Genomic DNA, 27,128 nt, shown 5'->3' with positions numbered 1-27,128 from the left:
ACACACAGACAGCATCACTCAGCTCCTGGACACATCTGCACACATACACAGCTACAGACCCACACATACACATAGCATAATACACATATAGCATCACACACACATACACAGCATGACTTAGCTCTTGTACACATAGCTGCACACATACACAGGTACGCACAGTCCGTCAGTCTGCACAGTCAGTCTGCACTCACAGCCTGCACTCACAGCCTGCACTCAGTCTCACAGGCACGAAAACGGAGGCACAAGCAGGCAACAGGGGCACAAGCAGGCAATAGAGTCACGGCACGAAAACGGAGGCACAAGCAGGCAACAGGGGCACAAGCAGGCAATAGAGTCACGGCACGAAAACGGAGGCACAAGCAGGCAACAGGGAGACACGAAAACGGAGGCACAAGCAGGCAACAGGGAGACACGAAAACAGAGGCACAAGCAGGCAACAGGGAGGCACGAATTGTAACTTTAAATAAAAGCAACCTTTCTCACCGATGTGTCTGTGTGTATTTATTTATTTAATTCTATGTCCGTGTGTCTCTGGCATCTGTTGGTTGTGTCTACCCTTTCACACTGCACAGTCGAGTGGGATCACCGACTGACTGCTCAATTTAAACCAATGTCTGCAATTACCCCCCCCCTCCCTCCCCCCCGCCGCCCTTAGAACAGCAGTGCGCTCTAAACTGGCTTCTCGAATGCCACTGTCCCAAAAGCAACACCTCTCTACTACTCTGTCGTCCTCACACACTACAGACTCACACTCAAGGAGCCACACTGTGGTGTACACGCATTGTGGGTGTTTTGAATCGGTCTTGGGGCTTAACAAACCCCATGCAAATTCCTTGTTGCATAACCGGTGGACTAATGCAGTGATGCCCTGCTGCAGAAGGAGGCCAGGGGCACCTGACGCTCCCTATCTCACAGAAGTTCATAGACTTTGGGCTTATCGGGACCCCTTACGGGACTGCGTTCTGCCCCGGGCATTACACGTGCCACAAATACTCTGAGCCCCTGGCTAGCACTTGGTATTAAGAAACCGCTATAATTGTGGTGCGCCGGTCCTTTACCACCCGAGCCTGGTGCCACTGCACTGGCTGTACTGACAATAGCCACACCCTTGCCGCCGCCACCACCACAACACCTGTGCTCCCTCTGGCCTACGCGTGGTCTATGGACTCCCCAGCCAGGAGAAAGCTCCGCCCCCTGAGCTCTCAGGCGGAGGGGCCGGTACTGACAGGCCAGTGACAGAGCGAGTTGCCAGTTGCTCAGTGCTAACATTAATCCTTTCACCCCGACCCTACCCGTCACTGATGGCAAACAGGAGCCTCGGCAGGTCTTCCCATCTGTCCTCGGCGGACAGGCTCCTCACAGGAGGTGCTGAGCCGTGCATTCCTGAGGAGGGACGCACCTCTCAAAGGCTGTCTGCAGAAGAGAGCTGTAGCTCTTCCTGCAGCCTTGAGCCCTGCATTCCCTAGGAGAGATGCTCCTCTCAAAGTCTGTCTGCATAACAGATTTGCACCTCTTCCTTCCCATCTTTAGGAAAATGCAGACCCAGAGCTAACCACGTGTAGGTGTGTCTTGAGATCCCATCTGTCCCTTCCCAGCAGGCTGTTTACCAGTGTCCCCGTTGTTCTGTTAAGTATGAATATACAATCTTTTAGTGGTTTCTGTAAATTCTTTTCACAAAAGCTCGGTCTCGCTCCCAGTGACGCCTACCAAATAATTGAGTCAGGCGGTCTCTTTAGCAGGCTCCCGTCTCCCCCAGCCTGCGCTCTTTCTGTAAATGAATGGCTGCTTCTGTGCCTCATGCATTGGCTAGTACAGGTGCCTACCAACAAGACATCAGTCATCCTCTCCTGTGATCCAACATTGATTTTTGGTTTCAAGTATCCTATGTTCAGAGGTATGAGGGACACTGCCTCTCGTCTAGTAGAAACTAACTTGAACAAATAAAACATTTATTTTTGATTCTGAGAGGCCCAGACCTATAGAAGGCCTGCTTGGCTCCTCTGCAGTGATGATTTCATGGCAGGTTGTAAGGAGCACCGTTAGGCACCGGCTGATAAAGAGTTAACCCCATTCCTCCCCAGTGTTTCATGTTTTTTTTCTTTCTAGCCCAGGCAATGACAGCATTGTCTGATGGCGCTCTGGGAAGAGACGGAGAGAGGGCGCCTTGCAAAAGCCTCGAGGGATGCTCAACACATTGCACATTTACAAAATAACATACAAAACATAAACCAGCACATAAGTATGTGCGCTCCACACACGTCACGCACCTATCCCGGCCGCAGAGGGCTCTGAGCGCGGCTGTAAGACATGGTTCTGAACTAAAAATTAAACAAAGCGTTCACGCGCACTGCCCACAAATCACGGCTTGGTTATGTCACGCGCGTTTAATATAAAGCAGCAATAAAATATATTTTAAAAAATGAAATTGAAGTTGCTGCATAGACAAAAGCAGGTCGAGAGCAGTCATCCCGGATTCGTTATGTCTGCGCGGAGGCTCAAGGACGCCATGCATGCTCGTGGCATATAGCGCTTCAATGAAAGCATACATTCCCCCCAGGAAAGCCCTTCATGGCCAAAATGCAATTTAAAGGCGCTGCTGGGACACGGGGAGACGTGTCTGTCGAGTGTGTTGTTCGCATGTGTCCTGCAGCTGCCGTGACTCATACTGCATATAATGCAGGCTGTGGGTCTCCGGGGGTGCGGGAACGGGAGCTGAGGCAGCGGTAGGGGGGCGGACAGCTCTCAGGGGCAGACACGTTACATACTGCCGAGGGGTCTCAATTTCTGTCTCATAGTTTCCTTTTACACGTTAAAATCACGACACGGCCCTGTACCATCTGAGAAGCAATCCGTGGGCGTCTGTAAACCAGCCTAAAATGAGTATGCAGAGACTTTCTGGAGCGCCAGCAACTTATCTCACGGGGTGATAGAGGGGCAGAGTGATGGCGGCCCCCGTGAAGCCGGGAGGCACTGCAGCCACTGAAGAGGATCTACAGTACAGCATGCTTCTCGAGCAGCTGGTGGGGGAGCGGCGAGGCCCACGACCGCTGCACCCGATGGGTGTGGCCGGATTCCCTAATCAGCAGCAGAGTCCCGAGCAGCGACGTATGGAGCGAGTTATGGAAAGCTGCGGGTTCAAGTCGGCCCTGGCCTGTGTTGGCGGGAAGGAAACTAATGCGAAGAATCTACAAAAAGCAGTATATTTTGTTTTTGAATACCACTCCCGATTTGTTGGATAATTATATTTCAATGAAGAGCAGCGACAAGTGGTTTTGTGTTGGGTGGAGCTTTTGGAGTGTTTACAGCCGGCATTGACACCAATGTAGGCTTTGATCCCAAAGATCCCTACGGGACGCCAACAGCAAAGGAAGTCCTCAAAGATATGGGCCAGAGGGGTGCATCATATGCAAAAAACTTTGCCATTGTGGGAGCTATGCTCTCCTGCACAGAGTGCTTGGTCGAATCGTACCGTGGAAAGTCTGATTGGAAGAACAGTGTCATCAGTGGCTGCATCACAGGAGGCGCAATTGGCTTTCGAGCCGGATTAAAAGCTGGTGTTATAGGATGTGGTGGGTTTGCAGTGTTTTCTGCGGCCATTGACTATTATCTACGTTAACAGCAGAGCTTGGTACTGGAAAATTATGTCTTTAAGGACAATTTTATTTTGTGGCATTCTAACTACTTATGATGGCGATACCAAGTGACAAATCCAGCGCACTGTCTTTATTTCTAAGCACATTTACCCTCAACCTGTCTTCACGGTCTGTAATTTTAAGCCGGCAAATTCAAGAACACAGAACGCAGCTGCGGCCAATCGCAGGGCGGCTCCAGCGATGACGCGACGGCTCAATAACCAATCCTAGCGCAGCGGCACTGAGGGGGCTCGACCGCCTCAGCCAATGGGAGGGCAGCTCCTTCGTTCTTGCTCATGATGCGGCGGCTCGAGAACCAATCCTAGCGCGGCGGCACTAATAGGCCGGAAGGCAGGAACACCGGCAATGCCGGACCAGATTTCTAACTACTTATGATGGCGATACCAAGTGACAAATCCAGCGCACTGTCTTTATTTCTAAGCACATTTACCCTCAACCTGTCTTCACGGTCTGTAATTTTAAGCCGGCAAATTCAAGAACACAGAACGAAGCTGCGGCCAATCGCAGGGCGGCTCCAGCGATGACGCGACGGCTCAATAACCAATCCTAGCGCGGCCGCACTGAGGGGGCTCGACCGCCTCAGCCAATGGGAGGGCAGCTCCTTCGTTCTTGCTCATGATGCGGCGGCTCGAGAACCAATCCTAGCGCGGCGGCACTAATAGGCCGGAAGGCAGGAACACCGGCAATGCCGGACCAGACTCAGGGGCGTTCCCGACGTCGCGTGACGTCGGCAAAAGCCAAAGAATCTCGGGAACGCCCCCGTGTCTGGTCCGGCATTGACGGACAGGCCCCTCGTCCAATGGCTAGGCTCCATTTATGGAGCCAGCCAATGAATGACGAGGGCCGACCCAAAGCCACACTACAGTTCTCATTAGGTTTTTGCTGCGCAAAAAAGATGCGCAGAGCGCATCTTTTTGGCGAGGCAAAACCTAACAAGCATTTACAATGCAATGGTTTCGCCTTTGGAAAAGTTAGAGTTATTGGCATTGCTCATGACATTTCTTTTTTTTTTACTTATAAATAAATGGCATTGTTATTTATATTGCCAACAGCTCTCACAGCCCACACAGCTCTCTCAGCCCACACAGCCCACAGCCGACACAGCCCACACAGCTCTCAGCCCAACACAGCCCACACAGCTCTCAGCCCAACACAGCCCACACAGCTCTCAGCCCAACACAGCTCTCAGCTCTCTCAGCCCTCACAGCCCACACAGCCCACACAGCCCACACAGCCCACACAGCCCACACAGCCCTCTCAGCCCTCACAGCTCTCAGCCCAACACAGCTCTCAGCCCAACACAGCTCTCAGCGCTCTCAGCCCACACAGCCCTCACAGCTCTCAGCCCAACACAGCTCTCAGCCCAACACAGCTCTCAGCGCTCTCAGCCCACACAGCCCTCACAGCCCTCACAGCTCTCACAGCCCACACAGCCCACACAGCCCTCACAGCCCACACAGCTCTCACAGCCCACACAGCTCTCACAGCCCACACAGCCCTCACAGCCCACACAGCCCACACAGCTCTCACAGCCCACACAGCTCTCACAGCCCACACAGCTCTCACAGCCCACACAGCTCTCACAGCCCACACAGCTCTCACAGCCCGCACAGCTCTCACAGCCCACACAGCTCTCACAGCCCACACAGCTCTCACAGCCCTCACAGCCCACACAGCTCTCACAGCCCACACAGCTCTCACAGCCCACACAGCTCTCACAGCCATCCGCCCACACAGCTGTCACAGCACAGCAGTTGCTCTCAGTGCAAGTGTGCACTGAAGCAGGTACTGTAGTAGAATTGGCCTATACCATGTACTGCACTGTGACATTTACACAGCACTTCATCCCCGGGCTGTGGAGCGCTCTGGTTTGCACGGAGATCCTAGGTGCAAAGGTTTAAGATGGCGCGGGTTCGAGCGTGACCAGTGCCTGTGATGCTGGGTGACGCGTGTGAGGTCTGGAGATGGGGACTCTGCGCAAGCGCAGATCGGCCCTCTTACGTGGCTGGTTATAATATACTACTTTGCACAAGCGCAGACATGCCCTGCCTCTTACATGGCTGCGCAGCCAAGTTTTAATGTGCTCCATTTTTTTTTTGCTGTTTGCAAAGTCCTCTTATTCCTGCTGGCACGGAGTGGTGCATCTTCGGCGTTTCACCCTGTGCGAGATTTGTTGAAGGAAGGAACAGATAGGAGAGGGGCTGCTCCATGACACTGTGGTTTCCTTGACAGTGGTTGCTCACTTTTTTTTGCTGGGGGAACGAACAGACAGGCTGACATTGCAGCACGCACACAGAAAGACGGACCTTAGACACTGCAGGCACACAGACAGACAGAGACTGCAGGCACACAGATAGACGGACACTGGAGGCACACAGACAGACAGACGGACCTCGGACACTGCAGACACACAGACAGGCTGACATTGCACGCACACAGACAGACGGACACTGCAGGCACACACACAGACAGACGGACCACGGACACTGCAGGCAGGCAGACAGCCGATCACCGCAGGCACACAGATAGACGGACATTGCAATCAGACAGATGGACACTGCAGGCGCACAGACAGCGGGACACTACAGGCACACAGACAGACGGACACTACAGGCACACAGACAGACGGACACTACAGGCACACAGACAGACGGACACTTCAGGCACACAGACAGACGGACACTACAGGCACACAGACAGATGGACACTACAGGCACACAGACAGGCACCGTATCCTGGCCGGTTGACATTGTAAACCTAGACACAAGGGTTGTTTCTTATTCCTGCTGGCACGGAGTGGCGCATCTTCGGCGTTTCACCCGGTGCGAGATTTGTTGAAGGAAGGAACAGATAGGAGAGGGGCTGCTCCATGACACTGTGGTTGCCTTGACAGTAGGTGCTCACTTTTTTTTGCTGGGGGAACGAACAGACAGGCTGACATTGCAGCACACACATAGAAAGACGGACGTTAGACACTGCAGGCACACAGACAGACAGAGACTGCAGGCACACAGACAGACGGACCTCGGACACTGCACGCACACAGACAGACGGACACTGCAGGCACACACACAGACAGACAGACGGACACTGCAGGCACTATCAATTTAATATTTTCACCAGAGGTAAAATATAAATACACTAGAGCCAGGATACAGGACATGAATGGCAATCACGATCCAGGGTCTTATGAAAAACGAAACCCCCAAAGTCTACATCCTTGAAGGTTTTTGTCACGAGCCCTTGTGGGCAAGTTAGAGCTCACTTATTTAACTGGAATGAAGGATTGCTGTTAGGAAACTGCCACAATGAAAACAGGACTGCCAAGCTTTTACAGACTGACAGTGTAGGGAGATCTGTAGTTGTAGCAGACGAACTCCAGAAATAGAATGGATAATTCACGTTTGCCAATCTAGAAAAGTTCAAGAAATAACCGTCAATGCTAGACCCTGCAACTGGTAGTTGGCATCCCACAACAGAAAGCGACAACTGGAGATAGTTGTTGGTTGCAGCCAGACAGTAGCACAGGTTTGTGACCAGCCAGAATGCAGGACTCAGAATTGACAGATTGAGAAATAGTGATGTGTTACATGCTACTGATCCATAAAGAGCCCTCTCTGTTACATGTCACCAACCTACAAATAGCATTGTCTGTTACATGCTACTGATCCATAAAGAGCCCTCTCTGTTACACGTCACCAGCCTACAAATAGCATTGTCTGTTACATGCTACCAATTTAGAAATAGTGATGTCTGTTACATGCTACTGATCCATAAAGAGCCCTCTCTGTTACATGTCACCAACCTACAAATAGCATTGTCTGTTACATGCTACTGATCCACAAATAGGACTATCTGTTACATGCTACTCGTCCACAAATAGCCATCTCTGTTACGTCACCAACCTACAAATAGCACTATTACATGCTACTGATCCACAAATAGCCATTTCTGTTACACGGTAACAATTTACAAATAGCAAGGTCTGTTACATGCTACTGATCCACAACTCTCAGTTACACGCTACCAATTTACAAATAGCACTGTATTTTATATGCTAATAATCCACAAATAGCCCTCTCCGTTACACGCTACCAATTTACAAACAACCCTCTCTGTGACACGCTACCAAACTACAAATAGCACTGTCTGTTACATGCTACTGATCCAAAAATAGCCCTCTCTGTTACACGCTGCCAATGTACTAATACACTGTCTGTTACAAGCTACCAATTTACAAATAGCCCTCTCTGTTACACGCTACCAGTTTACAAATAGCACGGTCTGTTACATGCTACTGATCCACAACTCTCAGTTACACGCTACCAATTTACAAATAGCACTGTATTTTATATGCTAATAATCCACAAATAGCCCTCTCCGTTACACGCTACCACACACAGACAGACACACACTGCAGGGGGGTGCTCTCATTCCAGCTGACAACCATGCATTCACTGAGCCGCATTTGCTGCTCATGCACGGTTGTATGAATCTTTTACAACAATCTTTGTATTATTTATTCACGGTTCGGCATCTCTGCTTCTTACCGGCCAGCCCGCCGCCGCCGCCCTCGCCGTGGCCCTTCCTCCGCTGCAGGATGAAGTACGGGTTGGCCCTCTCCGTGAACCACAGGGCGTTCGCCAGCAGCACCTCCTCGGGATTCACCCACATTTTTCCGGGGTGCAGTAACGACCAACAAATGGAGCCGCTGCTGGTGTCAGAGGGACACCCGCATCAGTACCGCGATCCACCTGGAACAGACAGAATCAGCACCGCGGGAGCCGCGCATCCTCCGGGTGACCCCAAACACCACAGCACGGATCTCGCTGGCGGAGCAGGGACGCTGTGTGCACCAAGGAAGCGGCCGGGAGCGCAGGCAGCAGAGGGGGCGGGCCCGGCCGCAAACACAGTGACATCAGCTCGGCACAGGGAGGAGGAGGAGGCGGGCAGGGCTAGGTGCTCCGGTGTTGTGCTCCTCGTCCTCGCAAGGAGCCCCGCCTCCGTGGCCCCCTTGCTTGGGTTGGGTTTCACCTGCCACAGGGAATTCTTCAACCAGGGAAGCGGATAACGCTGCAGGGCTCTCCCGCTTCTGATGCCGCCGGGCACCCTCAGCTCACGGGAGCCCGGCAGAGCGCCCGCCATAGTTGTTCTCCTGTCTCCCGGACTGCGGGGGCGGGACTTCCGGCCGGCCGCGCAGGGATTGGCCGGCCGTAAGAAACAGACAGCACGGCCGGACCAGCCCAACCCGCCATCAGCGCGTGAACCAGGGAAGCGGATAACGCTGCAGGGCTCTCCCGCTTCTGATGCCGCCGGGCTCCCTCAGCTCACGGGAGCCCGGCAGAGCGCCCGCCATAGTTGTTCTCCTGTCTCCCGGGCTGTGGGGGCGGGACTTCCGGCCGGCTGCACAGGGATTGGCCGGCTGTAAGAAACAGACAGCACGGCCGGACCAGACTCGGGGGCGTTCCCGGCGTCGCGTGACGTCGGCAAAAGCCAAAGAATCTCGGGAACGCCCCCGTGTCTGGTCCGGCATTGACGGACGCCTCTCTGTTCCAATGGCTAGCCTCCATTTATGGAGCTAGCCAATGAAGCAGAGGGGCGTGTTCAAGTCACCCATACTAGAAACTACAGATTTCTCTGGAGGAGGAGCCTAACGGCTCCGCCCCCCAGCGAAACCTAAAAAGGGATCAACAGGTCGTCGAAAGACTTTCAAGATAAAGTCCTTGACTTGACTGGGCCCTTGTGCAAAATTTTGGAGATGGCAGTCTCAGCTAGAGATGCAGGTTCCCCCATCGATCCTGACATCTAAGCTGGATGACCCAGCAAGAGCAATGCTTGTTGGGGAACACCAATTGCACCTTATTGTCAGAGCGCCGTAGGTCCATACTCATACGCAAAGACTTGAAATTAGCAGAATTAGCCAATTCAGAACCAGTCCCAAAGGCGAATAGACTCCTCCTAGTAGACAGTTTTGTGAAGGATATCCGAAAATTCATACAGACCTTCACGGCACTTGATAGAGCACAATAATTTCTGCATAAGGTTTTCCATAACCAACGCCTTTTTGGGCGGGCCAGTCGATTCAGAGAGTGTTTGACCAGCAGCCCTTACACTCCAAGCCCTTCCAGAAAGTACCAGGGCAGAAACTGTAACTATGAATTTGACATACTCCCCAACTTCTATCGTACCAGATCTAGAGGACGAGGAGAATAATATCATTACCAAAAAGGTCCCTCCCAAGGTCAAGGAAATTTCAGCACCTCTTATGGCACCACAGGTAAGCCTTATTTTCCCTTCCTCTGTTCAACAGGGGGGCAGAATACTGTCGGTACCGGGTGTCCTCAGGACCGTACGATGCGTAATGGGTTCCACCTCTCGACAGCCCCTGGGTCTGAATGAACACAGACACACAGAAGTGATCAAGTGAGGGATATCAGGTAGGGTAGGAAGGGGACAGCGGGGAGAGGAAGCTGAAACGAGAACAAGGCACTATGAGTCAAGCACAACACTAGAGACACTTTATCCAGATGCATTACACAATGTACTACCAGAGCTAGATGGATTCATAGGCTTATTACCTGTAGGGAGGAAAAAGGTTGGCTTTGCCTGGCAATCGGAATGTAGAACATATATCACAAATCTAGAATGCAAGACACTACAGGTTATCTTTCTGATCACTAGTACATGACATCATAACACTCTAGTACAGAAAACACGTACCAACTGTAATAACAGGAATGGCTTCAACAGAGGGCAATGGAAAACAGCCTGCCAGGCAAAGCTCATTAAACCCCTGTTGCAAGAAAATCCAAAATATAACACAATCGTTAGTCACAGATCCCACCATATATATATGATCTCCTGGTTAACTTCACCTGGAGGGCGGTACTTAACAAGTGAAGCAGGACACTCCACTATAGGAATTCTTTACTGCATATCGACTTGGGACCAGATCAAAAGAATGCTGAATACTTCTTCAGCTTAACTAAAACATAAACATCAGTTTGGCATAATGTCCGAAATGTGCACTTCCAAGAAACCCCAAGGAACATCCGTAAGGAAGTATAAAGGTATCTCTTACTTCAGAGAGCAATTACCCAAGGGCTTGGAAACAGTGTCACGGATTCTCAGGAAAAGCATTGAGAAACAAGGTAATTCAGTCCGAGGCCCCGATCCGGGCTCTCGTACAACCAAAGTCAATCTCACTCTCCAGAACGGAGAGTCCAGTGTGAAATCCGCCAGAAGAAAGCAGAACCAAAGCTCCTCCTCTGGATCTCGAGAAATGGAGCCTCAGCCGATAGCTCCAAACAACACAATAGTTACCTCCCACTCGAGCAGAAGCTCACACGGGACGCTCAAGGAACAGGAAACCAAACGAGCCAAGAGCTCTCACAAAAGGATACACTGGAACTCGGGGATAACCAATCCTACTGTGTCTTCGTGCAGCATGTAGAATCAACGGCGAAGCGCTGTTGTCACCGGCTCCGTCTTGAAGCTTCCGCGTGTGACGTCATCAGGATGAGGCGTCGCACGCATCGCCGAGGATCATGGGAACTGTAGTTTCCACCTGAAAGAAATGTCTCAAGGCAGTGTTCGAGACTGCCACCTCCATGGGACATAACAGAATACAACAAGTTCTCCTCAACTGGGAATCTATCACACCGGACCCGTGGGTGCTGAAGACGGCCTTCATTTATTTTAAGAACTACCCATCAACCCCTCCTCCCACATTCTCTGTCCTTTCCATACAAAATCAAACTTTTATTCAAAATGAACTAGCCCAACTTCTTCAGAAGGGGCAATTGCTCATTGCCACCCCGATTTGGTCGAGTTTGGCAGCAATGTTTTTCGTGGTTCCCCAAAAAAAAAGAAATGTGCCCATCTGGTCATCAATTTGAAAGAGTTCATTTCCTTGACACTAAATCATTGCTTCAAAATGGAGGGGATTCACCTCCTCAGAGACCTCCTTTAGGATGGAGACTGGATAGTCCCCCTTGACCTGAAGGGAGCATGTCTGTCAATTCCCATATTCCGCCCTCATCGCAAGTTTCTCCAATTTAGGTGGGAGGGTCGATGGTTTCATTTCAAGATTCTTCCTTTCGGTCTGTCCTCGGCACCGATGTGCTTCACCAAGGTGATGCATCCGGTAGTGGAAAAAGTGTGTGCTAGAGGTGTTTGTCTTATCATTCACCTCAATTACATCCTTTTCATGGGGCAGGACAAACTTCTTCTACTAACTCATCTTTCATGGACCATTCAGCTGCTCCAAGATTTGGGTTTACTGATCGATCAAAACAAGTCCAATCTTTGCCCTTGCCAGAGCATGGAGTTTCTCGGCTTCCAAATAAATTCAGCAGAGGCTCTTCTTTCCCTTCCCTGCCCAAAGCTGAAGCGAATCCAAGGGGAAATTCAATCAGCCCTTTTCAAACACAGGATCTCTCTGAGAGTCCTAGCCAGAATTGTGGGGCTATTAGCCTCTTCCATTCAGGCAGTCTTCCCGGCCCCTTTAGATCAGCGGGCTTTGAAGCGTCTAAAGATGAGCATCTTCAACTGGGTCTTTCTTATTCCGAGATGAACAACCTCACATCAAACACCAGAGCAGAATGCAATGGTGGCTCGACCTCATGGCCACCTGGAACATCGGGCAATATTTGGCTCTCGCCCTGACGTGGTGATCGAATTGGATGCCAGCCAGTAGGGTTGGGAAGCCAGGTGCGGGACCATCTCTACAGGTGGAGATAGAATTCCAACGGAGTTCTTGGTGGGCTCTTCCGCCATCAGAACGCCGGTCCCTCACTGTTCCTGATGTTTGTTTTACTGAGGATGGAGAACGTCTCCATGGTCCAGTACATCAACAGATTAGGTGAGACCAAGTTCCAAGTGTTAGTGGAGATTGCCAAAGAATTTTGGCTCTGCTTTCTTCAATATTGCATCACAGTGATCGCAGAATATCTCCCAGGTTGGGACAATATAGTGGTAGACTGGAATTCTTGATATCTCTGAGATGCCAGCATGCCATCCATATTCCAATTACTTCAGACACAATGGGGCCCATGCGACCCAGATCTTTTTGCTTCCTTTCCATCAAATCAACCCCCAAAATTGGCCACAGATGCCTTACTTCAGGATTGGCATGGTCCTCTCCATTATGCCTTCCCTCCCTTTCTCTTGATTCTGAGAGTGTCTACTCAAACCCGCAGCCTGCAAGCAGAACTTATTCTGATGACTCCACTGTGGAATGTTCAACCATTTTCCCCGTTCCAATGGAGATGTCTTTTTTTTTTTTTTGCCAATCTGTTTCATTATTTTTTCTCATTTTAAGGAGGGTTCAAAACAAATGACTCCTGCGTGCAAGCAGTAGTAGACCATATAACATGCAACATGAGTATGGTACACATACAGTAAGATGGCAGAATCATACCATAAGGATCAAGAGCTCAATGTTCATCAAATATTTGGTTGCATTTATCAAACAAAAATGTAATGTACATTATAAACTGCCTGCTGGTGCGTGCCTTTACACAAGTTAACGCACTATACAAATGATAATATTAGCATTGGCACCGGTTTAGGCTGTATCATAAGTTCGGAGTCAGAAATTAAAACTTGCGTTAACTTACAAAAAGGAAGACCACATAAGAAACGTAGAAACTGTTATTCAGCTCGTTAATGTCCTGTTGGGAGTTGTGTGTTATTTACCCACTACCGGAGTCTACCAACTGCCATTCTCTGTACCTATAGTTTGCATTGGCCCTTGAGTATAAGTAGTGTGTGATATGACAGGAAAATGCTGCAAAGCATATGCCACTCAAGCTCAGGGTGATGTCAGTTATCTACAGAGTGTGGTTCAGGAGAATCCCCTCCTACCATGTGTAATGATGTTGATGCAAAGTGACCCAACTGGTCAGGCACTAGGACCGGCCCGAGTGAGGGACGAGGGCGGGCGGAAAGGGAGGAGCTGGGGACCAAGTGGGCAGGAAAGGGCAGTAAGCTGTTGGGATTCAATGAAGGAGGACGAATAATAAAGAAGGTCCATGACCCTACCACACTGTGTCCGCCTGAGTTACTGGGGCTGGACACTACAACTGGCGACGAAGGTGAAAGAAACCCCAAGCGTGTGGACAGCCACAGCAGCAACCGGTGACCGACTGGCCTGGAGCTCGCCCCACGTCTGGAGGCTCGAGCGCGCTGCGAAAAACGCCCACCGAGTGCCCACCTCGGCGGCGGACGAGCGATAATAAAAGCGCCTACCGAGTGCCCACCTCGGCGGTGGAATAGCGGTAATTAAAGGGCCTACCGAGTGCCCACCTCGGCGGCGGAATAGCGGTAATTAAAGCGCCTAACGAGGGCCCACCTCGGCGGCGGAATAGCGGTAATTTAAGCGCCTACCGAGTGCCCACCTCGGCGGCGTAATAGCGTTACATAAATCGCCTACCGAGTGCCCACCACGGCGGCAGAAGTGCGCTGCCCAAAGCGCCCACCGAGTGCCCACCTCGGCGGCGGAAGCGTGTGGCCAAAGAAAACGCCTATCGAGTGCCCACCTCGGCGGCAGAAGTGAAGGAAATTGCCCTACCTTGATTCGTGACTCAAGCGGTGGACCACGGCTCCGGTGAGTGAAATCGCCGCCTAACTGCCCCCCCCGCCGAAGAAACGAGCAGAAACGACCGAAATCGCGCTAAAAACGAGATTACAGTAGTAACAAACAAGCATTGGTAAATGCAACAGAAGAAACAAGCATTGGCAAATGCAACAGAAGTAACAAACAAGTACTGGCGAGTGCAACAAACAGTATAAACAAACACTGGCAAGCGCAACGAAAGCAACAAACAAGCACTGGCAAGACAACGGCAAATAACGACAAGCAAGCGATAAGGAAACATAACAAGCACCAGACAGTGCAAATCTCGAATGCGACAAACACAAGCAAATGCAGGTCTGAAACACAACAAGCACGAGCAAAGGCAAGTGCAAAGGCAAGTGCATGGCGGTGGGAAAAGCAACCCAACGATCCAATCCCTACATTGAAGTGCCACCCCCAGTGACACAGACTGACATTCAGAGTTTGGGTCCCAAATGGAACCAGTGGCTGGATTCACTGGACGACTTTCTTGACGCCACCGGTGAGCGAAGAGATGGAAAATGTCTGACATTACTGCTCCAGCTGGTGGGCCATGAGGGCGACGTTTAATTAGAACATTTTCTGAAAAAGACACAGAGACTTATGAAAGACTACAAGAGACGCTACGCGCCCATTTCAATGCAAAGGATGACGTGGATCATGAACGCATCATTTTCAACACAGCACGGCAGGAACCAGGAGAATCATTGCCAAACTTCATCACCCGTTTGCAGAGTCTGGTACAACGCTGCCACTTCAACACATTTACAAATGAGGACGCAGTTCGACTTCGGGTAATCGAAGGCTGTTCAAGGTCTAGTACAAAGCACAAGATTCTTCGAGTGCATTGGTCATTAAAGGAAATAATCAAGAAGGCCGAAGCTGGAGAGCGGGTCAAAGCAAGAGAACTAACAAAAGAACCGCACCTATGTGCAAGACACCAAGATACCAGGAAAGAGACATCTCTAAGGTCGGTGAATAAAGCACAAGAAATAAACAAGACCAGAAACGGGGAGGATGAAGACAGAACAGAGATAAGACAACGGGAGAAACAAAGTAACATGAAGTACTCTGAGTCAACAACACAAAAGACCGGGATGATCCAGGAGTACGACAGCGTCACTTATTCAACCTCAAACTCAACGTGTAGTGCAAGTGATTATGAAGCAGATGAAGCATCAAGTGAGACAGATCGCACCAATGGACCAGATGACAGCCTGCCCAACAAATGTGCAAGAAAGGCAAATTATAGAAGACTGGACCAGTTACGCCAGCACTGGAATTCGGTACATGATCACACCCGTAACACAGATGTCAGTGCACAAAACAAGTGGGAAGGAGAAGCAAACCGGATAAGACGGACTGACTCACTCGGACACCGGGAAGAGGAAGACAAACACATCCACGACATCCGGGACAATGAAGAACCCGAGAGGAGGCCATTATCATCACACGAGAGAGGTAGAAATAAAATGCCAAGAGATCAACCACAAGAGATAGATATACCAAGAGATCAACCACAAGAGAGAGATATGTGGTCATCAAACAACCCATCCAGTAAGACGACATCGAAGTAATTTCGAGAAAGGTACCCGGAGAAATATGCCAAAGAGAACTCCGACTCTAGGAGCAGCTCGTCACGGCCTACCTATTTCAAAAATCATCTATTCAAGACACTCTCAAGAGAACGGTATCAAAGGACATCGACAGAAGACTCCTCTGATTCAGAAAGCACGTCTGTTGGATCCCTCGAGTCGACCGAGTCATGGTCCCGACGACGGCCATGGCGTCAACCACCTGAACACACTTCAGAATCAAATGACATCAGTCACGTCAAGAGTAACGTATCTCACATCAATGTCCCTGAGTACTCAGTCACTCCACAAGACAACCTGTCATGTCAATCGCAGATACATCAAGATATAAACCATATACCTTCACCACTGATAGGGTCAGCGAGGCTGACCCACAGGGCCTAAGGAAAGAAAATAAAGATAGTGGACACTACCAACCGGATGGGAAAGGAATATCCAGGCACCCCGCAAGTAAGACAAGACGTGTTAACAGAGACAGATCATCATCAGATGAGAGAGAAACATGCACAGGCCCAGACAGTCAAAGAGCTCACCAGTCCCAAACATGAGTGGGAGTGGGTGAGGCAAACAGAGGCAGCGAATGAGTCCCCGAACCAAATCAAGATGGTCTTTTCAGATAGCGCCTCACCGTCTGGTATACATGACTTTGAACAGGAAGGCAGTGGTGCCCTCGACCGGACAAGACAAAAGGAAGTAAAGTCATATGCGGGTGCTCGGAAAAGAACCCGAACAACATCCCCTCATGAAGGAAATCGAGCGTCAATCAAACAAGAGCCCCATATGAAGACTGACTGCCGCCATCAAGTTGAGCTTTTCACAGTCACCTCAGAAACTGAAAATGAGTGGATCACCCAGAAGCTGATTGGAAACCACCACGAACCTGAGCACAAGAAGACCACGCGAGACGTCTCGCAATTACAAAGATACACTACTGTAACAAAAGATGTTCTCGCCAAAGCAACAGAAAGCCATACAAAAGAAATGGAGATGCATCTTCGTAGCCTAAATAGGCGGCCTGACTGAGGAACTATTAAACATGTTAGACGCTAAGTTTATTTTGTCAACAAGGGGGAGATGTGATAGTGTGATGCAGTCTAGCGTTTCAACAAAACTGAACTATAAGAACTGCAGAGGCTGACGGAAGACGACTCACCCGCAACGTGAAACCGAAACAAAACTGGAACAGAGAGATCCTGAGACACTGCTAACTGACAGTCAGGCATTGATGGAGACTGCCGCTGAGAATGAGCCCTACAGGCCCTACCGTATCGCTTCATCGAAGAATTCTAAAGAAAGACAATTTCCTGTTTTGCCATGGTGTATATTATTTTGTTTTCTTTTATTCACAGAGGGGTGAGATGTAATGATGTTGATGCAAAGTGCCCAGTGACCCAACTGGTCAGGCACTAGGACCGGCCCGAGTGAGGGACGAGGGCGGGCGGAAAGGGAGGAGCTGGGGACCAAGTGGGCAGGAAAGGGCAGTAAGCTGTTGGGATTCAATGAAGGAGGACGAATAATAAAGAAGGTCCATGACCCTACCACACTGTGTCCGCCTGAGTTACTGGGGCTGGACACTACACCATGTCCACAGGGAGTTGCAGCTCAGCATAGAGAGCATCTAAGCATGCTGCAATGGGGATCCTGCACAGCCCCTGTGTTTCCTTGCGTCGAATGGCGATGCTCTCTGTCTTCGCCAAGGCAAGCATTGAGTTCCGCCAGGCCATTACCATGGGGGGGGTCAGATGCCTTCCATTTCTATATAATCAGCCGCTAGGCCACTATCAGCCCCAAATCTAGGAATCTCAAGGTAACTTTTGTAGTGGTAGTTCTGTGAAATTTGTGTAAGATAGGTTGACCAGTCATGCGTTAGTGTTCTGCCTGTGCAGGTGCACAGGATAGAGGCCACTTGGTTCCAATAGGTACTCACCCGGATACAGCCCTATAGCATGTGAATTAAACCAGCCCCTAGTTCAGTGCATCTCGGACACTCGGCATCTACACAATTGAAGTATTGATTACTTCCTGTGAATGATAAAAAGCTGTTTTTGTGGGAAACGTGTATTACAGGGTATGCATGTCGGGCTTTCAAGCACCTGAGCCCACTCTGTATCTGTAAACTGGTGTCCCAGATCATGCTCCCACTTATGACGCAGTGGGTCGAGGCTAATTGCTGCAAGCGCTCTCTGAGGAGCTGCAAACCATCGTGTCAGGTGCCTACTCGACCCCATAACATGTAAATATTGCATGGTGAGATGTGTCTGTGGCTCTGCAGTCATGTCTCCCAGTCGTGAGTGAAGCTACCAATGTACGGTAAGTCAGTAAGTGGCCGGGCGGGAGCCCATCGTCTTCTACCAGGGTTGCATATGGCAAAAGTGCACACTCATGATATAAGTCTCCAAGCGTCTGAATGTCCTTCTCATGCCACCTTCTAAGTATCTGCGTGGAGATTACTGTACGTCGATCGGGGTCCCTTCCAGAGGTATCGCTGGTGCATAAAGGGTAACCTTACAGGTATTATACAGGCTTCTGCGGAAGCACTTATGGGCCACTTTGAGTAATAAAGGCTCCGGTGGTCTGGAGAGCGCACCTGGGTGGAAGAGACTGATGATATGATGCAGGGAATAGGGCAGACTCATAGTGGCAGTATCTGCGCAATGATAGTTTGAGAGCCAGCGTGCAACCCACTGAAGTTGTGAGGGAAGATAATATTGCTCAAGGGAAGGAGCCGCTTGGTCCACTGGCAGGTATCGTTTCCTCTGTGCGATCCTATGCCTGGTGTTACCCCAGATAAAGTCTTGGAGTTGTTTTTCTAGGGGGTGAAGAAAGAGGCTGGGATGTAGACCGGCAGGTTCATAAAATAGAACAAGAGTCTCTGCATGACTACCATTTTTAGTAAGTGCAACCCTGCCTGTTAAAGATAATGGCAGGGTATTCCAAAATCGTATCTGCGATTTGAGGGATGTCACCGCCGGCCTAGGTTCCCATTCACAAGATTGTCAGTGTGGTGGTAGATTTGGATGCCTGAGTATCGGAACGTGTCCGCCACCCACTGTACCTTTTTGCCACTCATCACGAAGTTAGGGTCCTGGAGTCCCTCTTTGAATGAGTAAATACAGGATTTGTCTACATTAACCGTCAACCTAGAAAACACAGCAAACTCCTTCAGCAATTGTGTGAGACGGGCAGGAGCACTGCTGATGTCTCTAATTTAGATGAGGAGGTCATCTGCATATAGCAACACCTGATGCGTTGCATTTCCCAGAGGCACTCCATCACCCAGTTGGGTGTGCAGTGCCTCTGCCAATGGCTCTATCGCGAGCACAAACCGGAGCGGTGATAATGGGCACCCCTGTCGTGTACCCCTCTGTATTGGAACAGAATCAGAAAGGTAGGGTCCCACTTTGACTCTGACTGTGAGGTTGGTGTAGAGGAGACGCGTCAGTTGTATGAACATTGGGCCCAGCTCGAATTTCTCAAGTACCATAAATAGATAACTCCAGTCTAAGGAGTCAAAGGCCTTCTCCAGGTCTAAAACGAGACAACCCGTCCGGGCCCGTGCTTCCGATGCGTATGCCGTTACCCTGAAGAAGCGCCATAAATTGAGGGAGGTGCTACGGGAAGGCACAAAGCCATTTTGATCCGTGTGGACCAGTGACGGAACAACCTGTGCCAATCTATCAGCTAACACCTTTGCCAGTATCTTGTGATCGGTGTTAAGTAAAGCTAAGGGCCTGTAGGAGCCCATCTCCGTGGGATCTTTATGGGGTTTCAACAGTGATATCAGGTGCGCCTCGTGCATGGATGGTGGAAGCGGCTGGGAATCCAGTGCAGTGGTGTGTACGGTATGGAGACACTGTACAAGGGAGACTCTGTATGCTTTATAGTACTCTGCTGATAGCCCATCAGGGCCCTGTGACCTTCAAGTTGCAAGTGATGGTATGGCATCCCCAATTTCCTCCAGTGTGACCTGTGTGTTGAGTGTTTCCCTATGTTCTCACTTCACAGTAGGTAGCTGCAAAGCACCCAGAAACCCCTCTAGGTCATGCCCAGTGTCTCGTCTACGGGAGCAGTAGAGGCTGGCATAATGGTGTGTCAAGGCGGCATGTATTTCACTCGGTGTACATAACATCTGACCTGACCCTCCCAGCAGTGTCCCAATGGGAGCGCGAGTGTGACCCTTCTGTGTTAGCCACGCTAAGAGCCTACCCGCTCTATCCGCAGTAGCATGTGTACGAGCTGTATGTGCAGTATAATTATGGCAGCGAAGGTGTTCCAACTGTTCTGCATGCGCAGAACTCAATTCCTCAAGACGTCTCGCATCTCTGCCCAACTCCCCCCTCCCTGTTCATAGTGCAATAATTGTTTTTCTATTTTTGAGAGCGAGTTGGAGAGCTGCCTACGGATATTCCGAGTGGCTCCAAGGCAGTGGCCTCTGATTGATACCTTAAATTCCTCCCATTCAATAAGCTCGTCATTTGCTGTACCTTAATATATAAATAGACATTAAAATTGCCGTTCCCAGTGAGGCTTGGAATGCCGAGTCCTCCAGTACACTGGCCTGCCATGTAGGAACCGGAAGGTGCTGCATCTCCCATTTGAGCTGTAGTAACAGGGGATTATAATCTGAGTGCATCTGCCCTAGGTAGTCAATGCCCTGGATCAGGGGAAAAAGTGCCTGCGACCCCACCACCCTGTCTAAACGCATGTGCAAGTTATGTACTGCGGAGTAATGAGAATAAACCCGGGCAGTGGGATTCAGGCAACGCCATAAATCCAGAAGAGCCCAGTGTGTGAGCCAATGGGTGAGGGCCCTTGCATTCGATAGGGAAGGGCTCCTATTTAACGGTGGGAATGACCTATCTAGATCAACGTCTAGCACTGAATTAAAGTTGCCACCCAACAGCCAGGGAATGCCATTCCAACGGGCTAGGACCCCAGAGATGGGCTTAAGGAAGGAAACTTGGTCTATGTTGGGGGCATAGATGGAACCCAGCAGCAAGGTTTGGCTGTTTAAACGTCCTTCACAAAGGTGTACCAACCCTCTGCGTCACTAAGGTTAAAGGCCTCATCACACATAAATGGGGCCCCAGCCCTGATCCACACTAACATACCTTGCGCATGCGCCGAAAAGGTGGTGATGAATACCTGTCCTCTCCACCTACCGCCTAGGCGTTCCAATTCAAGCTGCGACATGTGGGTCTCCTGAAGTAATGCTATATGCATCTTATGTCGGTGTAGTTATGAATATATAGAGTATCTACGGGCGGGTGTATGCATACCTTGTATATTCCATGTTGTCACAAAATTACTTGTGTCATGCTTGGGCAGTAGAGGTTGTCAGTGCATGTGAGGTGAGCAGTGGCATGTCCGGTGTACCATGTAGACAGGGAGCATGGGCTGGTATTACTGAACTAAAATGAAAGATATGAACCATAACCATATCAACAATCGGTGCGAACTCCACAATGACGTTCGTCTAAACTATTATATTGCCCAACAAGGCAGTGACTAGCTCAGTCTGGAGACTGAAGAGTAACGGGGCGGGCAAGGTTGGTTTTACCATGCCTATTACCTATCCCTCTATGTCAAGGAGCAACCACCCGTTTCCCCACCTGCATGGTAGTGGGTGTAGCGTAGTAAGCCTGTGTTGTAGTGCCGTTAGCATACTTACACATCATGCGTGCACTGCGCATAGGCCAATACCGTCAAATCGAACGGCGGGGTACTAACAGCATCACAGTTAATCAATATAAGGCAGACTTTACTTGCGTGCGCGGCCTTCTCACATGTGTCTGAGTCTTGGCAGTCCCTCACATGAGGTCATCCACAGTCTGCGGGGTAACATCTGGTAGCCAAAGTTCGTTGGAGCTGTCAGGCCTAGGGGTGCATGCCACTATTACCTGCCGAACTGGAGGAGCTGATTTCCCTCGCCTCTCGATAGACATGGATCCCCAATGTCGCAACTGCTTCCAGGGCATCACGGTGTTCCATCGCGCTCTGTACCGGCATTGGCGCCATTACTCGTCTGGACATGCTGTTCCTCTGCTCGTGCCAACCTCAGCGGCGATTCCTCTTGCTGACCGGTCTAATTGAATTTTCACTGGAGGTGCGGGGTCCTGTCCATAGGCCGGATTCTTCCAGCCAGTCCCACATCTCATCAGGTGAGTCAAAGAAGCGTGGCGGGGAACAGCAGAGAATAGGGCAGTTCCAAATTATGCAATAGTCGCTTCACCGGTGTGAAGGTGCTCCGTCGTCTCTGCACCTGTGCTGTGTAATCTGGGAATACCATGATTGGGCTTCCACTGACCTTTAATTCAGAGAGTTTACGGGTCTCGAGTGGATCGTATCCCTGTCTCTATAGTTCAGAAGTCTGAAGGGGAAAGGGCGAGGTCGAGCACCGGGGGGGCCTTTGGGCCGTCACACAGTGAGCCCGTTCTACTCCGAAGTGCGGCGACAGCACCCCAGCAGGCAGCATACCACAGCTCACCTCTGATTGGATACAGAAGAGACGCCTCACGCCAGTTACTTGTTTCAGAACTATCTCGGACCCTGAGATTGAAACCACAGGTTCCCTAAAGACTTAATTTTTTGGCCTGGTTATTTGGATATCACTTCGGGGCAGACTTAAAGCTTCCCTAAGGCAATGAATTGTTAAACTCTGCGTGAGTTCATCTATAGCTTTGTTTCAGTAATGAAATAAGGGTCATCCTTATTGCATTATCCTCTTGTCCTGATGATGGTCTCTGGATTACTCCACTGAGACCGAAACGTCGACTCTTCAATCCAAGTCTCTCCCTTTTTTACATCTGGCTTTCTATTCACCATCTTGGAAAGAAGTCAATTTAATTTAATGTATTTTTGACTGGATTGCTTTCTTCTGTATTTATGGATTGTTTTTTTCAGCTCCATTTACTTTAGAAATACATGCAATTGTTTATAACTGTACACCCTTGATTTTCATTGATGATTTATTTCAATATAAAAATAATAATTTTTCCAAAAAATTAATCTTTTCGTGTTGCTTTACTTGTACTCTTGTGTTTAATTTTTCATTCACTGCCAGAAAACACAAGTTTGTTGTCGAATCTGTCCAAATCACTACATTTCTATGGGGCTAGTGTGGTAGTTTCTATAGTATTTGGCTGACAGATTCGTAATACTTTGAAACAGTTGCTGTTTCATTCAGCTGCCAAGTCTAACTAATACAGACTGGGCTACACTGTCTAACTCAGACTAACAAACAAACCCCTTGCTGGCAATCTTTTCCTTTAAACAATTTTACTGCCCAAGCCCGCAAGGGTATATTGGGTTACCCACCCCTACTACCAGCATACCACAGAGCCAGTGTTCCACATAGTCTCCGGGGTCTGTCCTTCCTCTCCCTCCGGGAGGCCCACTAAGCGGATGTTATTGCGGCGTGAGTGTCCCTCCGCATCCTCGACTTTGTCTTCAAGTATATGCACCCGATCTAGGACATCTTGCAGGGGCTCTGCATGACTAGTAGTAACTGGCTACAATTCCAATAGTGGCTGAGCTTGCAACTGGACTTTCTCCGCCAGAATGCAGTGGTCAGCATGCAGTAAAGTGAAATCAGATGCTACCTTGTTGATCCAAGCCTCAAGGGACTAGCGTCTCTGATCCAATACAGCTCCTATTTCTTCGACTGCTGCTAGTACCGAATCCAGTTTTGTAGTTATCCCCGCGTTTGGATCACCGCCAGTTGTATTACCCCCTGATTGTGGCGGCTCCAGCATGCTGGCGTGCGCCGCATTCTGCTGCACATTGTTACGGAGGCGGCCCATTGCCGATTTTTGCGCAGAGAGCATGGACAGTCGACAGCAAACAACTGTAAGGGAGTGTATATAGGGATGGGTCGTACCTCGTAGTCGACCTTGCTTGTTGTCTGTGCTCCAGTGAAGTTAGCCGTGGCTGTCCCCATTCTGAGGCAGGCGTTTCAAGTTTGTGGTGCTTGACAGCAACTCTCCCACTGTCGTGCAGCGCCTGCAGCAAAAGCATAAAGTGGGTCACCATGTCCTGGCACAGGCAGATGCAAGAGGGGTGCAGGGCGAGGAGCAGGTCATGTTTTTTCACCCACCAGCTGTGGGCGCAAGGCTTATCACCCCACAGCACTATAGTAGTGTGTGAAGCAGCGCACTCGGCTGTAGGTCCAACAGGGAGGCCCGCCCACCAGAAGGTATATGTCATGTCGCGCCTCCGGTCAACTCCCCTGGTAAAACAGTCTCAGTTCTCCGGTAAGTGTCCCAATACATCCAGTCTTAATGACACCTTCGGTCTTCAGGCCTCCCCCGCTTCTTCAGGACAGCCACACAGCAGCTAGCGTAGCCAAATGTTCCCCTGGTTGCAACCACGCAGACAGGGCCCAGCTCGGTGCACCAATCTTACTTCGCCCGGGCAGGGCCACATCAGTGTCCAGGAAAGTGCAGTATGCTGAGCATAGGGGATGGTTTGCACCACTTCCCGGATGAAAGTCTAATGTACCAGCACTCCCCTCTGCCTCAATCAGGAGTCCAGATTGTCCACCTCGCCGTCATCGCAGGAGTCAGGCCCCCGAGTCGCACTCCACCAAAGGCCCCCTCTATCCACGGGTCAACAGAGGCGCACCCGCCGCGCCACAAATCTCTCAGCACCTGTCTCGTTGGCGACCTCAGTAATGTCCCGCAACACCTTCCTGCACTAACTTGGGAGCGTGGGCCCACAGGTTCAGGGATTAGGCCTCGGACACGTTCAGGCCACTTCCAGCACCTGACAAAGGACCGCAATCTAGCTACGCCATATCACGTACCAGCACAGTGGCAGCAGCAGTACTCCCCTACAAGATAGTACCGTCAAATGCGCATCAGTAGCAGGCTAACAGGGCACGCCCGCCAGCGGCACACGATCCGGGCCCGCGCCGACGGACTGTCAGGGACAAGGCCTGGGCACCAACGTGATCACGGGCGACTCTTACCCAGCGGCTAGTGCTGAAAATTCCTCCTCAGTAGTGCCAAGCGTCACGCATCAGGTGTGACGCTCACGCATTTCAGTGCGGTGATCCGCATCACCGCACTGAAATGCATTGTCACGCATTTTGTCACCTGCTGCCAGGCGAGCCACCAGCGGCGCTTGTCACTGTGCCCGGGCTCTTTCTGCTGCTCCGAGACAGGATCGCCTGCTCCCGTTGTTCCTAAATAGTTAACCAGAAACTGCTGCTCTCAGCTCTGTGGCTGAGAGCGCTACAAATGTATCTCTCGACTGCACTCTGCCAGGAGCTGCCTGTTGCCCTGGAAACAAGAATGCGGCAAATTATGTGACGCCAGTGCGGCTCATGAATCATCTCACACATTGCAGGGGGGCCGGGCTGCCCTCTCAGTCCGATACTGCATATGCCAAATCTCCGACCGTGTCTCACCAGGGGGCCGGGATTAAATCTGTAGAGTGCCGTCTGCGTCAAATCCGGGAGGAACAGGAAGTAAAGCGGCGGGGGAAATTGGGCGCTCACCAGGAGGACCAAACAAGCATTGGAAATGCAATAGGTCTCGCATTAGAAAGGTTGGAGCTATTGGTCTTGTAAATGTAATAATTTTTTAATTTATGTTTATGTTTTTATAATAGCAAATGTATTAATTTTGTTATTGTAAATGCCAATATTTATAGAATTTGCAAACGTGACACCTATAGCATTATTAAGCTACATGTTTAGTATTCCCCTGACTTACATGTATTGATATGACAAATCTTAATGACTTATACATTTTATAAGTAATTATTAATTACATTATAATTTTTGTAATGTATAATGGCACTACATTTAAAAAAAAAAAATTGTGAGAAGATTGTGTTGCGTTTTTTATATTTTATAAAAATCAAGATTAAAAGTGTATTATTAATTTTTTTGTACTTTTGTAATAAAGCTTTAAACATTGATACATTGCATTTTTTATGAGAACTGGGTAGAGTGAGGGTGTGAGGGTGGTAGAGTGAAGGAGGTAGAGTGAGGGCGGTAAAGTGGTATAGTGAGGGCGGCAGAGTGGTATAGTGAGGGTGGTAGAGTGGTATAGTGAGGGCGGTAGATAGATAGAGTGAGGGCGATAGATAGAGTGAGGGTGATAGATAGTGTAATTATGTGGTGTGTAATTATGAGGCACTGAGTGGGATTAGGAGTATATGTTGCGTTGAGCGCAGTGTAAATATGTAGCATATAAATATGTGGCACAGAGTGGTATTTGGAGTGTATGTTGCATTGAGTGTAAGGTAATTATGTGGCATGTAATTATGTGACACTGACTGGTATTTGGATTGTATGTTGCATTGAGTGCAGTGTAATTATGTGGTGTGTAACTATGTGGTAGTGAGTGGTATTTTGAGTGTATGTTGCGTTGAGCGCAGTGTAAATACGTAGCATAAAATGTTGTTGCACTGAGTGGGTGTTGTAGTGTATGTTGCATTGAGTGCAGTGTAATTATGTGGTGTGTAATTATGTGACACTGAGTGCTATTTGGAGGGTATTTTGCGTTGAGCGCAGTGTAATTATGTAGCATTTAATTATGTGGCACTGAGTGTTATTATGAGGAGTGTATGTTGTATTCAGTAGAGTGTAATTGTGGGCCGTCTAATTATGTGGCACTGAGTGTTATTGTTTGGAGTGTATGTTGCATTGTAATTATGTAGCATATAATTATTTGGTATTGTGTGGAGTGTGTGTTGCATTTAGTAGTGAGTAATTATGTGGTGTGTAATTATGTGGTACTGAGTGGTATTCGGAGTGTATGTTGCGTTGAGCGCAGTGTAATTATGTAGCATATAATAATGTGGCACTGAGTGGTATTGTGTGGAGTGTATGTTGTATTCAGTAGAGTGTAATTGTGTGGCATGTAATTATGTGGCACTGAGTGGTATTGTTTGGAGTGTATGTTCCATTAAGTGCAGTGTAATTATGTAGCATATAATTATGTGGCACTGAGTGTGTGAGGGTGCAGTGTGTGTGAGGGTGTAGTATGTGTGAGGGTGCAGGGTGTGTGAGGGTGCAGATTGTGTGGGCGCAGTGTGTGAGGCCTAAAGTAATTTGAGGGTGCAGTGTGTGTGTGGGCTAAAGTAGTGAGAGGGCGCAGTGTGTGTGTGGCCTAAAGTAGTGTGAGGGCGCAGTGTGTTATGGCCTAAAGTAGTGCGTGAGCTCAGTGTGTGTGTCATAAAGTAGTGTGAGTACGAGTGAGGATGAGTTCCAAGCCTGGTAGAGGAATGTTGGCTCGGTCATATTCCACA

The 27,128-nt window shown here is 49.7% G+C and overlaps 1 protein-coding gene across 1 annotated transcript; it reads left to right on the top strand.

Annotated features, from left to right (window-relative positions):
- Positions 1–2,945: 2,945 nt before the first annotated feature.
- LOC147730789 (mitochondrial import inner membrane translocase subunit Tim22-like) lies at positions 2,946–3,673 on the top strand. The gene is made up of 2 exons (XM_086958634.1): positions 2,946–3,162; positions 3,270–3,673. Exons 1-2 carry the CDS (start codon positions 2,946–2,948, stop codon positions 3,617–3,619), a joined length of 567 nt encoding a protein of 188 aa, XP_086814760.1. The 3' UTR covers positions 3,620–3,673.
- Positions 3,674–27,128: the final 23,455 nt, after the last annotated feature.

This window comes from Lissotriton vulgaris, chromosome 2_1 (assembly GCF_964263255.1).
Source record: "Lissotriton vulgaris chromosome 2_1, aLisVul1.2, whole genome shotgun sequence".
Taxonomy (NCBI): Eukaryota; Metazoa; Chordata; class Amphibia; order Caudata; family Salamandridae; genus Lissotriton; species Lissotriton vulgaris.
Note: the sequence above shows the minus strand (reverse complement) of the source record. Positions and strands in the feature narration are given on the sequence as shown.

What these genes read in the sequence shown, in the direction of transcription:
- LOC147730789 (XM_086958634.1), top strand. Translation starts at nt 2,946, where the DNA reads ATGGCGGCCCCCGTGAAGCCGGGAGGCACTGCAGCCACTGAAGAGGAT. An exon ending in GTCGGCCCTGGCCTGTGTTG is followed by an intron (nt 3,163 to 3,269) that starts GCGGGAAGGAAA and finishes GAGCAGCGACAA; the next exon opens with GTGGTTTTGTGTTGGGTGGA.